This window comes from Equus asinus, chromosome 9 (assembly GCF_041296235.1).
Source record: "Equus asinus isolate D_3611 breed Donkey chromosome 9, EquAss-T2T_v2, whole genome shotgun sequence".
Taxonomy (NCBI): domain Eukaryota; kingdom Metazoa; phylum Chordata; class Mammalia; order Perissodactyla; family Equidae; genus Equus; species Equus asinus.
The window spans coordinates 94,489,950-94,506,150 of record NC_091798.1 but is presented as its reverse complement, the minus strand read 5'-3'; the positions used below and the strand labels follow the sequence as shown (position 1 = coordinate 94,506,150).

Here is a 16,201-nt window from a genome sequence, read left to right as displayed (position 1 = left end):
GTGCAGCCACTAGGGGAAACAGTGTGGAGATTCCTCAGAAAATTAAGAATAGAACTACCATATGATCCAGCTATTCCACTGCTGGGTACTTATCCAAAGAATACGAAAACATAAATGCATAAAGACACACACACTCCTAGGTTCATTGCAGCATTATGCACAATAGCCAAGACTTGGAAGCAACCTAGGTGCCCATCAAGGGACAAATGGATAAAGAAGATGTGGTATTTATATACAATGCAACACTACTCAGCCATAAGAAATGATGAAATCTGGCCATTTGTGACAATATGGATGGACTTTGTGGGTATTATGCTAACCAAAATAAGTCAGAGGGAGAAAGTCAAATACCATACGACCTCACTCAATAGTAGAAGATAAAAACAACAACAAACAGGGGCTGGCCCCGTGGCTGAGTGGTTAAGTTCACACGCTCCACTGCAGGCGGCCCAGTGTTTCGTTGGTTCGAATCTCTGGCTTGGACACGGCACTGCTCATCAAACCACACTGAGGCAGGGTCCCACATGCCACAACTAGAAGGACCCACAATGAAGAATATACAGCTGTGTACTGGGGGGCTTTGGAGAGAAAAAGGGAAAAATAAAATCTTTTAAAAAAACAACAACAACAACAAACAATCTCATAGAGACAGAGATTGGATTGGTGGTTACCAGAGGGGAAGAGGGGAGGGAGGAGGGCGAGAGTGGTGATTAGGCACACATGTGTGGTGATGGATTGTCATTTGACTTTGGGTGGTGAGCATGATGTAATCTACACAGGAATCGAAATATATAACAATGTACACCTGGAATTTATATAATGTTATAAACCAATGTTACTGCAATTAAAAAAAAAACTAACAAAAAAATTTTTTAAAACCCCCCCAACCCTGTGCTTCAGGCTCTGCAACGCACCTCTTACGGTTTTCTGTGCGTGGGCACCTGGCCTGTCTGTGTGGCGCCCTCTGTGACCTGCAGGTGTTACTGCAGCCTGCCAATTCTCACAGACTTGAGACCCCCTTTTACGAGTAAACCTTATTACTAAATAATGTTTTTATAGTAGATGAGTTTTTTTAACTATTAAATATTTCAAATAAAGATAAAATAGACTCCCCAAAAATGTTGCCATATTTGCATCTCTTTTTAAAAATAGTTAAATAAAACATGATAGACACGGCTAAAGCCCCACTCCAGTCCATCTCTGTCCCTTTCTCTCTCCCTCTCTCCCTCCCCAGAGGTCACCGCTAGAGGCAGTGGGAATCATTCGCATGCACTTTTTCATATTTGTACTACATATCTCTAAATCTTTAAACAATATATGCTATTGTTTTATGATTCAATGTGTACATAAATGATATCATAACACACAAATCACCTTGCAACTTGCTTTTTTCTCAATAATATTTAAGTTTTGTACACAGAGACCCTAGTTCATCTATTAAAATTGCTTCAGATTATTCCACCATATGAGAAACCATAGTTTATTCAGCCGTTTCCCTCTTCAAGGATTGACTGTTTCCCCTTTTTTCTGCACAAACGTTGCTCCACTGCACACCCGTGCACTTGTCCCCTCACACGTAGGTGCATGAGTTTCTCTAGAGTGGATATATCCACATGGACCCCGTACTGTAGGAGATGCACGTCTTCAAATTCACCACGTATTGCCAAAGCTGCTGTCCAAGGTGATCTGAGCATTTACACTCCCATCTGCAATGTAGGAAATAACAATAATAATATTTCCTTACATCCTTGCCAACACTTGGTGTTATCAGGGTAATTAATTTTTGTGAATTGGTGGGTGTAAAATAATTTCCATGGTTTTATTTTGCGTCTCCCTGACTATTGCTGAGGTTGAGCATCTTTTTCTATGCTTATTACCTTCTTCTGTGAGTTGCCTGATCACATAATTTGCCCACTTACACAACAGGTTGTCATTTTAAAAACTGATTTACAGGAGTTCTTTACGTATTCTGAATACTTATTCTAGATTAGTTACGTACTTATCAAATGTCTTCTCCCAGTCTGTGGCTTGTCATTGACTTTTGTTTTTGGTATCTTTTATCATACAGTTGCCTTAAGTCTGACATAGGCAAAAAGGCCAACTTTTTCCTTTACGATTTGTGCTGTTCATCTGATTGTAACCCTTTCCCTAATCCCAAGTTCCTAAAAAATATTCTCTTACTTGTACTGAGAGCAGCTGAGTTTTTAAATCCTACTTATTTATGGTCACAGTTCTTGGGTTAGAGTGGTCCATAAAATGAAGAGTTTGGGCTATAAAAGAGGGGAGAATAATCACATTTTTCTCGACTCAAGCCCCCACTGGCACCTGGAAATGTATGTTATATTGCACAGCCCACACTGGCTCTTGGGACGCCCACTCTCCAAGTCTCTTTGAGTCCTGTTCCTAGATTCATGGTCATTACAAAGAACGTAAGACAGAAAAAGAACCGAGCAACTTCCATGAGGCAGTATATACTAGGGTGGACATCACATAGTCTTACAAGGATCAAGGACCCACAGAACTCCAGAAAGAGCTTCTAACAACCACCACCAAGTCTGCTGAGGCTGAAGGAGTGGGCAAAGCTTGCTTCCAGGAGCATAATCATGGAGAGAAACCTCGTTCTGGACTCGCAGTGACCACACTGCTGGGTGTGCACCTCCGAGGCGAGGGGCACAAGTTCTGCCCGTTAAATCTCATCTGCGAACAGGTGGGCTACCCTGCTTACATCAAAGGTTGTTAAGAAAAATGGAAGGAGATAGAGTTTAAAACTTCTATATTGTGGGCTCATTAGATTCTCAGCACTGAAGATAAAATGCCTTGAAGGCAAGTTCCCGAACCAGCTCTGTTGGGAGCACCGTTCAGAGAACAACAGTGTTAGTTCAGAGTCCTCAATTACACCGCAACTTAACTCTTCTGTGCACTGGGAAGCAGGAAGCACTGAGAAGGTGTTCGTTAGCCAGAGGCCCTTGGTAACAATATTCTGTGGGTTCTAGACAGACCCATGCAGGCAGATGTCCTCAAAACCCCCTTGTGGGAAAGCAGTCCATTCTCATATGAAAGAGAGGAGATGAGACCTCATCAGGGAACCTAACCAGGCCTACTACAGGGTGCAGTTTTATTCTTCTAATTCATAAACTCCTAATACTTTGGAAAGTAGGAAGTACTCTGCAGATGTTACTCACGTATTATGATTTCAGAGCACAACAGAATGGAGAGACGGGGTCCTCGGATGGCAGCTTCCAGCACACTCCAGAGCAAGCGGGCCTCGCTAACTCCATCATTCCTCTAAGAGCTCTGTAGTGACACAGCCTCACCCAAAGAGAGTAGAGAGACACTGTGCTACTTCAGAGGCTGGTCCTAAAATAAAACTCAGCAACGGGAGTACTGGAAACCAGGCTTGGTGCGAATGTCTTCAGTCTGAGCCGCTGAAAGATTTGCGTTATTTTATTGGGCCCTGGAGAGACACCGGATTTGGGTATGTGGATTTTGCTCAACTCAAGAACTCTGGGTATTTTTTCGTTGAGTGTAACCAGGGCAAGACTTTATTATATCCCTTAGAACAGGAAACAATTTTATGTACTTGAATAAAGATACTTGGCAGCTCCTGGTTTCTAGTTTAGCAATGAATACAAATTTCTTACTATGCTTATCAACATCTGATTTTGCAATGTTTGAGATATTTGTCTTTCTGCTTTCTTTATGTGTAAACCAGCTTTAAAGGGCAGCAAAGGATGATTGAAGAAGAGATGTGGTTTCAGACCTTTATTAGGATTCTCCTAGTACAGTCTCCCTTCCCGAAGTCCTTTTCTCCTGATTTAGAATCCATCATCCTCTGCCTCCAGGCGAAGCTGCGACTTTCTCTATGACCCATCTAGAATATGATGCTGTCACACTCCCTCACTGAAGAAAGGACTGATTCCTTCTTTACGTGCACTGCAGCCTGAGGGACCCTACTGAACATAAGGCGAGAAAAGCAACTTCCTGAGTGTGCTGAAAATCAGATTTTTCATCCTAAATTCTAACATCACGTCTTCTCCATTGCTCCAACTGCTATTTTGGTTAATGAATTTTCTTTTTTCTTCCGTAGAAATCTAGAGCACGAGGCTTTGGCCAGAGCACTGGAGACGGAGTTAGATTTGGGTTCTTCCTCTCACTTGTTGGCAACGGCCAGACTGACACTGTGAGGCGGGAAGTGCTGCTGGTCCTGCTCCTCTGGACTCTCATGAGGATGCAACGAGATGCAGTGGTCAAACACGTGCAGCATGCAGAGTGCCATCCACACTCGGGATTACAAGAGAAGCGGGGTGTCTGAAAGGGAGGAGCGTGCAGCCTGCAGCTGGGTGCTTCGGCTTGAATCCCAGTTCTTCTGCTAACCAGCTGTACAATCTGAGGCAAGTTACATGACCACTCTGTGTCTTAGTTTCCTCACCTGTGCAAAGGAGATGCTGATCATGGTAGTACCTCTGTCCTAGGGTGCTTGTGAGAACTAACTGAGTTAATACCCGGGAAATACGTCGAACAGTGCCTAGACACAGAGCGCTCAGTAAAGGTGAGCGCTTCCTGTGTGAGAGCCTTCCTTCTCCTTTGCCCCGAGTTGTAAATCAGTCATCACATCTTACCAAATCTTACCATAAGACCATTCCTTCTCCCCACTCCGCTACCCCTCTTCAGACCTCTGTTGTCCCACTCTTGGGCCACTGAGCAATGACGCTGCTGGGCTCTCTGATCTCGTCGCTTCTTCTAATCCCTCCTGTACACAGCAGCAAATCAGTTCTCTCAAAATATCACTTTGAGCCAATCACTTACATGCTTCAAATTCTCAGTGACTCTCAAACACTTAGAGAATGATTTTAACACCTTAGACTACAATTTAAGGCGTGTTATAAGCTAAGCCCACCACATCTTCTGTCTCTCTCAACACCCTCAGACATAACCCCTCTACTCTAGCCAAACAGCTTTCCCTGCTTCTTGAACACAGCTTGGGATCTGCTGCCTCCGTATAGTCCTCATTCCTTTCCTCTTGCTTGGAACATCCTCCTTTCTTGGCCAGCTAATGAGAGGCAGGGGGCCTAGAGGTTAAGAGCTGCAGTTTGGAGGTCAAACAGGCCTCCATTTACCTCCTAGCTCCACACCTTCTCTGCCAGGTGACCTTGGGCAACTTTTCTCCTATTCTATGTGCTTAGCAAGAGCACTCTTATTATAGTTAGAGGAAAATCCATTTTACAATGATAATCGATTGAGTCCTGGAGAAGGGTTAATTATTTCCTAGTTAACTGATGTTTTACTATAATACGTGACCCAGAACTCAAAACAAAATTAAAATGCTTCTACTCTCTCTTGTCCCAATACATTTTCCGTTTTCCACTAAAGAACATCAGACTCACCAGGAACTTCATCAGGAATTAACAACCTTCTACTTACTTTCTAGGCTAATTCCTTTCTTACGTTCTTCCTCGGCACAAGGCTAATCTAATTACCTTCCCTCGGGTCATCTGAGAGCAATGACCCAGCTTTCAGCTTAGCCAAAGCAGGACACAGGTGACCCTGCTCTGGGAGGAGGAGCGCTCTGTACCACTGAGTTTAGGAGCTTCAGCCTCAGGAATCCAGCAAAAAAAGGCAGAATAAAGTCAGAGAGAAATGACCTAGGCCAGAGAATTGTCAACAAATCCGGAAAGGGGAACATGGGAAGTTTGTCTGTTCTGCTCCCCTCACGTGTGGACATGGGAGACAAGTAAGATTCCGCAGCAACCTGCGTCCTGGTCCGTCCACCCTCCTCCACGGTCCCTCCTCCGTTCTCCCAGACGGGCTCCCTTGCCGAGCACCAAAAGAGCTTCTCGGCAAAGTTAGCCTCGATGTAAACGCACAGAAACTACTTTACACCGTAGTCTGTCTCTTCGTGTCTCTGAAGCTGGAGTCCCTGACCGGAGACTGTGTCGCCTCAGGAGTCACTCTTCCGTCGTCCTCCGTCCTCTCATCTGCTCTCCGCTATCCCTCTGTCCTCCGCCTCCTCCTCACCCTCCTCCCCTCCGCCCCTCCCTCTTAGCCCTTTCCCTGACAATCCCATTCCAGAGTTGACGAAAAGCTTCCCAACACCTTCAAACATTTTGATCCTACCTCAACTAGTGACTCTCAACCCCAGCTGAACATGAAAAGAACTGAAAAGAAAACACACCTGGCCTCAGTCCTGCAGACGCTGATTCGGTCAGTCTGGGGTCCAGCCCTGGCACGGCTGGCTTGATCGTGGGTTTCAGTCCCCCTTGGTGACTCCAGTGTGTGCCCAAGCTTTGGAACCACGGCCTTAACCGAAGCCTGGACTCTCCCCTGGCAAATTCATTTCCTTTGCCTCCTTCTAGAGATCTCACATTCTCTCACACCTGAATACCGCCAGACAAGCAAGGGCAGGCACACTGGGGCTCTTTCAGACCACAGGGCTTCCATTCTCATGCGCAAAAAAAGAGGACCTCTTTCCCTGAGGTACTTATTTACACAGCCATGCCTCCTCCACCACAGCCCCTTATCTGCCTGAATAACTTCTACATCCATCACGGTTCAGTTAAACCATCACCTCCTCCTAGAAGCCTGCCTTGGAAGCACCCCGTCTTCTTGCTGTGCCCGTGGATGCCCAGTCATACCCTGTTCACAGTAATCTATTACTTCCACGTCTGTCTATCTCAATAAACCGTGAGTTCCTTGAGAATAGGGACTGTATTTCTTCGTTGCTGTGCCCCCACAATGTAACTGATGCAGAGCCTGGCGCATAGTTGGCATTCAGTAAATACTGGCATGAGAGGGGAGAGAACACCAGCAGGAGAAGAGAGAGTGAGAAGGCAGCATGAGAATGAGGGAGGAAAGAAAAATCTGTCTCCTCTACTGTCATCCTCTGGCCTTCCAGGGATAAAGCCAATTTTATTTAGCAGATTTTTGGAGCCATAATGTAGAGACGCAGCACAGAAAGCAAAAATCCAAGACAACTCTCCATTTTTAGAAAAAAATAAGCAAATTCCAAGACAGCCCATATACAGGAAGTATTTTTAAAATATGTTCCTGGTCATCCACTAAGGACAGTATTTTCATCTCCAACTTCTACACCATCAGCGACCTAGATAGACCCTGAGGATTGCCTTCTGTTCGTGGCGGCTGTGGTGGGCAGAATAATGCCCCTCAAACGTGTCCATGCCCTAACCCCTGAACTGTGAAAGTGCTACCTTACATAGTAAAATGGACTTTGCAGATGTGACAAAGTTGAGGATCCTGAGATGTGAAGATGATCCTGACTGTCCAGGAGGAACCAGTGTAATCACGAGGGCCCCGTAAGTGAAAGGAGGAGGCAGGAGACACAGGGTCAGAGGGATCAGCACGAGAAAGACCTGACCACCCATTACTGGTGCTGAAGATGGAGGAGAAGCCAAGGAATGCAGGCGGCCTCTAGAAGCTGGAAAAGACAAGAAAACAGGTCCTCCTCTTGATTCTCCAGAAGGAACTCAGCCCTGTGGACAACTTGATTTTAGCCCCATGAAACCCATTCAGACTTCTGACCACCGGAACTATAAGATAACAAATTCATGTTGTTCTAAGACACCAAATTTGTGCTGATTTATTACAACAGCCATAGTAAACTAATGCAGCAGCTGTAAAATGCTCCCAGAGCACACTCAGAGCTGTCAATGCGAGTTTTCAGCTTTGAATTAATGTCACCTCTGCCGCAGTTACTGCGGAACGATCACAGAGTTTTGATGACGACCTTGAGTCAATACAAGACCCTCAATCATGAATGAAAGAATCAGTAGCTGTAACCCCGGTACTGTACATACTGGATCCTGGAAGACACGCAGCCCATGGCCCAAACAGACATGGTGTGATCCAGCTCAGAACAAGAGCCTGGAAAGAGGCATGAACAGTTCTTAAGTTTGCACTCCAGCCACACTGAGCAGCTTGGGGACCCCAGACCTCTGGTCATCAGTCCTTTCATTCTCTTGTGCCTCCAGGCTTTGCTCCAGGGCTAGGACCCTGAGGGTGAGGGCAGAGGAGAGAGGAGAGGAGAGAGGGCTTCACAGTGTCTGTCCTCAGGGTACGGCAGATGCAAAGTGATCAGACTTGCTGAATTGCTCAGACTGAGAACCCAGCAGGCATCTCCTGAAGGTCATTATGCTAAAAGGTGTCTGTCCCTTGTTCCAGACTGTCTGGAGGAGGAGGCAGAGAGAAGGAAAAGATAAATCAGTACATTGGTGGTGAACTCATACATATTTTAGAATGACTCATTCAATTTTAAAAGGGAATTCACCCTAAAGTAGCCAGAAACTTTACAGGGTCAGTATTCCTCATTTTCTGAACGTTCTGATCAATGAGTATTTGAGCGTACAGTTTTTTTTTTTCTTTTCGCTCCTGTACTAGATAGAGTGCAGCGTTCCTTCTCCTCACCCAGGCACGGAACCGACTGAGAGTCACAGGGATCAAAGGGATGGGGATCAAAATGTCAGCTTTACTACAACAAACTGGAGAGTAGCGCTCCGGTGTGGGGCAACGACAGGCTTCCTAATGGAGCCCTCCAAATCCAGCAGGACAACCACACGGAAACCTCAGCCAGCAGAGCGATCCAGCCCCAGGGGCAGAGCGGCCACAGTCAGACGCGAGCGGGCGCAGAGGGCTGCGGGAGGCCTGCCTGTCCCACCACCCCCCCAACCCCCCCCGCCTCACCATCCCAGGGAGGACTGGTCCAGGGAGAAGAAGGGAGGAGGGGAGAGGCCAGGAGTGTTACCCTCACAGAAGCTCTTCCACATGGGCGCGTGAGGACTAGGAAATGAACCTTCTCCACCTGACAGTTTCTTCTAAATGATAGCTTATATAAAGCTGTGCTATAATTAAGCTAAGTAAGTAATTATATCCAGAGAAATCTGAAAGCAAAGTTAGCAAGAGCTGACAGAAAACCCATCAGCCCAAAGCATACACCGAAGGGGCGGCCTCCATCTCAGCCTGTTCCCAGCAATGAAGTCAACACTGACAAATGCTGCCCGCTGGCTTTAAAACCTTAGAGCTTGTTCAAAGTTGTCCCTATAACAACATTGTTCTTACTCACCTTATTTCAGATTTATTTTCTTGGGGAGGAGAAAAATGGGAGGAATTACAGCTAGCCTTCCAGAAGTTCCACACAGGCCCATCTGCCTTTCCTGTGAAGCAGTCACAGGCGAGGACCTTTCGTGGCAGCGTTAATAGTTGGGGCGATTGTGAATTCTCAAAATGCTTGTGAGTGGCAATTTTTATACTCTTGTCTATTTCTCTTTTACTTTATCCAGATGAATTTGATTAAGAAAGCAAATGGAGATTTTTTTTGTAAAGCATGAACATCAACATGACACATGAGCAGGAACGACCCCCCACACGCTTCAGTCAATAACGACAGAACTACAGGATCAGGTGAAAAAACAAGACCGTGTAATGAGATTTTTGAAATTTTCAAGAATGATACTAATATCATCATAAAAAGTTAATGAACACAGTTCACATATCATAATTTAAACAAGAAAATAGGGGAGTGTTTGTTTTATTCTCCAGTTGTACATAGTTGTTCCTAAGGAGTTGGGGTCCACAAAAAATTAGGATTGTTTAAAATAATGGGCATAATTTTTAAAAGAAGATTAGCTGTACATATTTATTTTTATTATAAAATAATCATAACGAGATTTTTAATGGCTTGTTTAATTGATCACTTGTTTATAATATGAATTTATGAATACTTTTATAAATAGAAATTCCCCCAATAAAAGGCTTATGGCACTTTTTCCTTTCCTCTTACTAACCCTGCAATTTGATGAGGTTTGCCCAGTTCTGAAAATATTGTCTATTATGCTTACAAACTGCTAAGAAATAAAGGAGGAAAAATGAGTGCTCTTCTCCCATGACATCAGCCTCAATCCTCCTGTAACACTCTATCTTCTTAGGAAAGCTTTAGGTGGGCCAAGAACAAGGTTTTCCCTTAACAACACATCACCGTCATCACCAGATGATTGTGACATGGGAAGAGTAACCTCCAATGAGAGAGAAGCCTGGAAGTCTGATTGTGACACTCAGGCATAAATCCAAGAGCTCCCCCAATGCTCAGGCCCTTCTCCTCTCCACTCGTAACTGACAAGAACATCTACAATGGCCAGAGCTTCCACCAAGAAGAGCAGGTGCTCCAGACGACGCCAAAGCCCAGCCTCCAGAAAGAAATCACACGCCAGCACCTACCGTGGCCACAGAAATTACTCACTCTACATAAACAGGGTCCTAAAGGAAGTGGTTCCCCAGAGGGGCATATCGGCTCGCACCTTGGACACCATGAACATCTTGATCAACAACATCTTCGAGCGCATTTCTACGGAAGCCTGCAGCATGATGTATTTCAGAAATCGGTGTACCCTCACCCCTCAAGATGTCCAGAAGGCAGTGTACTCGCTGTTTCCTGGGAAACTAGCTAAGTATGCAGTGGCTTTTGGAAGTGAAGCTGTCCAGAGATATCTTCACTCCTAAACTCCATGTACCAGCTTAATTAAATCTTGGGGAAAGTGAATCAAGCTTACTACCCAAACAATCACTTCAATATGAATTCACTCTTCTTTTTTATAACATAGTGATATTTCCTGGTGTTTTTCCTATTTCTCTTATGTTTAGAGAAGAATTACTCTCTTGCTATTTTACCCGTTCACAGTTCGACTATTTAGGGTTTCCTGACTCCTTGCTCCCACCCAACTCCCACCCAGAGCTCTTTTTTTTTCCTATGAATGTGTACATCTCATTATATAAATTCAATGCTTATTGTATTGTTAAAACATTGTTAACTATGTACAGGATGATCTAATCCAGCTATTTTGACCCCCAGGTCATACTGACTTTGAATTTATGAAGACAAATGTTTTAATCAGAAATACGCCAGTGCTGATAAGTTGTCATTAAAAAAGTATTTTCTAGAGCAAGCTACATTCAACAGTTTAGTTCCTCAGTGACGTCTCTAGAGAGCATGTTAACCGTTTCCTTTTTGTTTTAATTCTCGTTTCCCGCATTTCAACAAGCTCAGTTCTTTTCCAGGTAAATTTTATCTTTACATTTAATTTATCTTTACATTTAGATTTGGTTCCCTGGGATCCACGGTCCTACATTTATAACGTTACAACACACAGAACCTACCACTCGATTTCTAAACTTGAAGAACGTCACAGATGTCACTAGGCTGTCGTGACCCATCTCCTTATCACTGCCCTGACTTTTGTCTCTTTCTCAATTTTCTTGGTCCTTTTCTCCCTGTGTATGTGTCTCTATGTGATAGGTTTAATTGTGTTTATTTGGTCACGCTGGGGTTGTATGACACGTGTTCTTCTGTGCCTGCCTTTTCTTGAGTGTTGTTCTAAGATTCAACCCTGTTGACACATAGAGCCCTCGTCCGTTCTTTCCACTCCTCTGCTCTATAGCATTCCATAGTGTAAGCATACCGCAGTTTATTTATCAATCCTCTGCTCTACAGCATTCCATAGTGTGAGCATACCGCAGTTTATTTATCAATCGTCTGCTCTACAGCATTCCATAGTGTGAGCATACCGCAGTTTATTTATCAATCCTCTGCTCTACAGCATTCCATAGCGTGAGCATACCGCAGTTTATTTATCAATCTGTTGATGGAGGTTTGGGTCGTTTTCAATTTTTTGCTATTATAGACAATGCTGCTATATGTGACTTGAAACAACAGTTCAGACTTACATAGCATTTCCTGTGTGCCCAGCATTTTACATAAATTAACTTATTTAATCCTTACCACAACTTCGTGAGGATTGAATAATTATCCCCTCCTACAAATGAGGAAAATGGGCACAGAGAAATAAGCACCTTGTCTGAGGTTACGCACCTGTGTAAGTGGCAGAGTTGGGGTCTGACGGGGCTAACAGAGTCCACTGTGGTCACGTGCTACTTGCTGCGAATCTTCTTGTACGTAGATGCTCCTACGCAAATGCACAAGAATTTCTCCAGGCAAAATACCCTCAGTGGAATTGCAGGGGCAGTGACACGCCCATATGCAACTTTACTGGTTATGACCAGACTATCTTCCACCGTGTTTGTACAAATTTACATCTGCAATAGATGAGAGGAATTTAGATTCTTCTGGTTACAAGGAATGCATCACTTAAGTTTCCTCAAGAAAGGGGATTTCTTGTATGAATATATTGGAATTGGAACTGAGACTGTTCCAGGAGTCTGTCACTTAGGACCCAGTCTCTGTTTCTCCTGGGGTTGCTCACCTCTAAATCCTTGCTTCTCAGAGTTCCAGGAAACAGACCTGACAGGCCTGTTGGATCCTACTTAGAGGAACCAACGTAAAATTGTACCACAATGAAAAAATGGTTAAAAAAAATTTAAGTAGGTGTTTTTATATGCACGCATTTATACAATCAGATGTGAAACCATCCTGTTTGAGTCAGGCCTAGGCAGAGGTTGCTGGCTACCATAAAGATCGACTGATCTGGATGACAAATAAAAATGGCAAGCAATAGGATATATTGGAGAATATGAGGAAGCCATTTGATATAAACCTAATTCGGCCTGACCTTGTCTTTCCAAAAGGGCCTGACCAAGGCCGTTGAGCATGCATTGTATATCTGCTTTAGAGATTCCCTATGGCAAGAACAAAGGCCCTTGAGGTAAAGGTGCAACTTCCCTGCCCCTCCCAACATTGGCGTCTCCTTAAGGATTAAGCATCTTTCCTTAGGCTAGAAACTGATTGCTGCGCTCACCTGTGACCACCCGGCTCAAGACAATAGACTTGCCTCCTGCTACACCCACCGAGATAGCAGACCTACTACCTGCTGTGTCCATCAAGCGCTGTGCCGACAGGGCAATCTTGTGACTATTGTGGGAGGGACATTTCAATCCTATGTGAAACACCCTGTTTGGGGGTATATAACCACTATGTGCACCCCACTTCTTCAGTGCCCTTTCTTCCTTTGGGAAGAAAGGCCCTGGGCCATGGTCCTCAGATTTCAGCTCAGAATAAACTCACCCAAATTTTCATTTACAGATTGGTTATGGATTATTTTCGTCAACATGGATTAGATGCCCACATCTGCCGCTCTGCTCTGGGTCGGCATCAGAAGGGCCCCAAAGGTCTACCAGGGGTCAGCCAGTTACGGCCCTTGTGCCAAATCTGGAAGTAGACCTTTTTCATACAGCCCCACAAGCTCAGAAAGGGTTTTACATCTTTATAGGGATATTTAAAAAGAACGAAAAAAACAAGAATGTTCAACAAGGCTGATTGACCCTGGTGGTCTAGTGGTTAAGATCCAGCACTCTCACCACCACAGCCCGGGTTCATGTCCCAGTCAGGGAGCCACACTACCCATCTGTCGGTTGTCATGCTGTGGCAGCTGTGTGTTGTTTGGATTCTAAAAGCTACACCGACAGGATTTCACGTACCAACAGGGTCACCCACGGTGGACAGTTTTCAGCAGAGCTTCCAGACTAAGACAGACAAGGAAGAAAGGCCTGGCCACGAAAACCCTACAAATAGCAGTGGAGCATTGTCTGACATAGCACTGGAAGGGGAGAGGATGGTGCAGAGTGACCGAGCCAGGTTCCACTCTGCTGTCCACAGGGTCGCGGCAGTGGGAATCCACTCGAGGGCACTAACAGCAAAATGTGACCACAAAGCCTAAAATATTTACTATCTGGCTCTGCAGAGAAAAGGTTCCAACTTCTGGTCTACACAACGCTGCTCCTTTTGCAGGGTGTGTAATAAGCCAGGTTTCCTAAGGGACACCTGTAAAAAATTCACAAAAATGAGAAGTTTATGTACAGTTGGCTTTTCAGATCACTGGCGTAAGGATAATACATTCACATGGAACTCCACAACTGGGGTGACGGACTAACCACTCACAAAGAGGGTTTACTACAAACTGAGGTGGGAAAGCTGGGAGACGGGGACTGGGGAGTTCTGTACACGTCATTCTCTCTACTTTTGTGTATGTTTTGAAATATTTTCATAGAATTTCAAAATAAGACCAGGATACTTGACAAAAACTTTCTAGAATTTGCAGTCTGATTATATAAATGCGTGTGTGTAAAAATAGCCACAATTTTTTTAATTTAAACATTTTTTAGTGTGGTAAAATATATATAACATAAACCTTACCATTTCAATCATTCTTAAGTGTACAGCTCTGTCACATTAAGTATATCACACTGTTACACAACCATCACCACCATCTATCTCTAGAACTTTTTCATCTTCCCAAACTGAAATTCCGTAAACATTAAATAATAACCCCAGGGCCAGCCCACTGACATAGTGGTTAAATTCGCGTGCTCTGCTTGGGCAGCCCAGGATTCATGGGTTCAGAGACTGGGCATGGACCTACATACCGCTTATCAAGCCATGCTGTGGCAGCATCCCACATACAAAATAGAGGAAGATAGGCACAGATGTTAGCACAGGGCCAATCTTCCTCACCAATAATAATAATAATAATAATAACTCCACATTTCCCCCTCTCTCCCCAGCCCCTGGCAACCACCATTCTGCTTTCTATCTCCATGAATCTGACTGCTCCAGGTACTTCATATAAGTGGAATCCAGCAGTATTTGTCCTTTTGTGACTGGCTTATTTCACTTAGCATAATGTCCTCAAGGTTCACCCATGTTGTAACATATGTCAGAATTTCCTTTCTTTTTAAGGCTAAACAATATTTCATTGTATGTATGCATCATGTTTTGTTTATCCACTCACCAGTGGTCACACGGGTGGCTTCCACCTTTTGGCTATTGAAAATAATGCCACTATGATCATGGGTGTACAAATAAATCTTCAAGACCCTGCTTTCAATTCTTTTGGGTATATGCGTGGAAGTGGGATTGTTGGATCATATGGTGGTTCTATTTTTAATTTTTTGAGGAACGACCATACTGTTTTCCACAGTGGCTATTCCATTTTACATTCCCACCAGCAATGTACAAGGGTTCTCCACAGCCTTGCCAACACTTACTATTTTCTGTTTTGTTTTGTTTTGTTTACATCCTAATGGATGTAAAGTGGTTTTGATTTGCATTTCCCTAGTGATTAGTGATGTTGAGCATCTTTTCATATACTTATTGGCTATTTGTATATTTCTTTAGAGAAATGTCAGTTCAGTTCCTTTGCCCATTTTTCAGTCGATTTGTTTGTTTATTTGTTGTTGAGTTGTAGGAGTTCTTTATATATTCTGAATATTAGTTCCTTCTCAGATATATGATTTGCAGATATTTTTCTCCCATTCCATGGGTTGCCTCTTCACTCTGTTGATAGTGTCCTTTGATACACAAAAGTTAATTTTGATGAAGTCAAACTTGTCTGTTTTTTCTTTTGTTGTCTGTGCCTTTGGTGTCATATATCATTTTATATTTTTTTATTGCTCCTTTATGAGAAAGTTATTTGCAACATTAACCACATATATTTTTAAATTTTGGAGTCAATTCATGAAGACAACATAGCTTTTAAAATTTAAAAATAGTCTCTATCTAGCTAACACATTAAGAAAGGGTCAAAATTATCTCAGTGCATAATTTTGAGATCAATAGGGTCATTTTACCCAATATTTTTTCAGTTTTGGACCTTAGTAATCTGAGACAGTTAAATGACAGTAAGACAATAAGTAACACACATTGGTAATAGTCCTCTAATATGCATTTACCCATTCTTCTCAGAAACAGGACCCCCAATTTTTAGCTGAGCTCATGGCCACTATATTTCCAACCCTTCCTTTGACTACATGTGTCCATGTGACCAAGTTCTGATGAATGAGAAGGTATATGCAACTTCCAGGAAGTGGCCTTAAATGTCAGCAGAGTGCTCTTTTCCCTTTTCCTCTTTCCTGCTGGCTGGACTGAGGATGTAAAGGCTGGGGCTGGAGCAGCCATCTTAAACTAGGAGTTGAAACCTGTATATTAAGGATGATAGAGCAGAAAAATGAAACAGCTTTGGTCTCTGATGACTGAACTGCCATCCAGCCCAGGACTGCCTATGTTTACATGAGAGAGAAATAAATTTCTAACTTGTTTAAGCCACTGTTATTTTGGGTTTCTATCATTCATAGTCAAATCTAATTCTAGTATGGACATCCAGAAGATTATTGACTGCTAAACAATGCAGTTGGTCTCAAAATGATTGTACACTTATTAAATAAAAACATATTACTCTAGAAATGAAGG

General features: G+C 43.5%; 1 protein-coding gene across 1 annotated transcript; it reads left to right on the top strand.

Annotated features, from left to right (window-relative positions):
• Nucleotides 1-10,137: 10,137 nt before the first annotated feature.
• Nucleotides 10,138-10,506, top strand: LOC106838062 (histone H2B subacrosomal variant-like). Its single transcript, XM_014851936.1, has one exon. It carries the CDS (start codon nucleotides 10,138-10,140, stop codon nucleotides 10,504-10,506), a length of 369 nt encoding a protein of 122 aa, XP_014707422.1.
• Nucleotides 10,507-16,201: the final 5,695 nt, after the last annotated feature.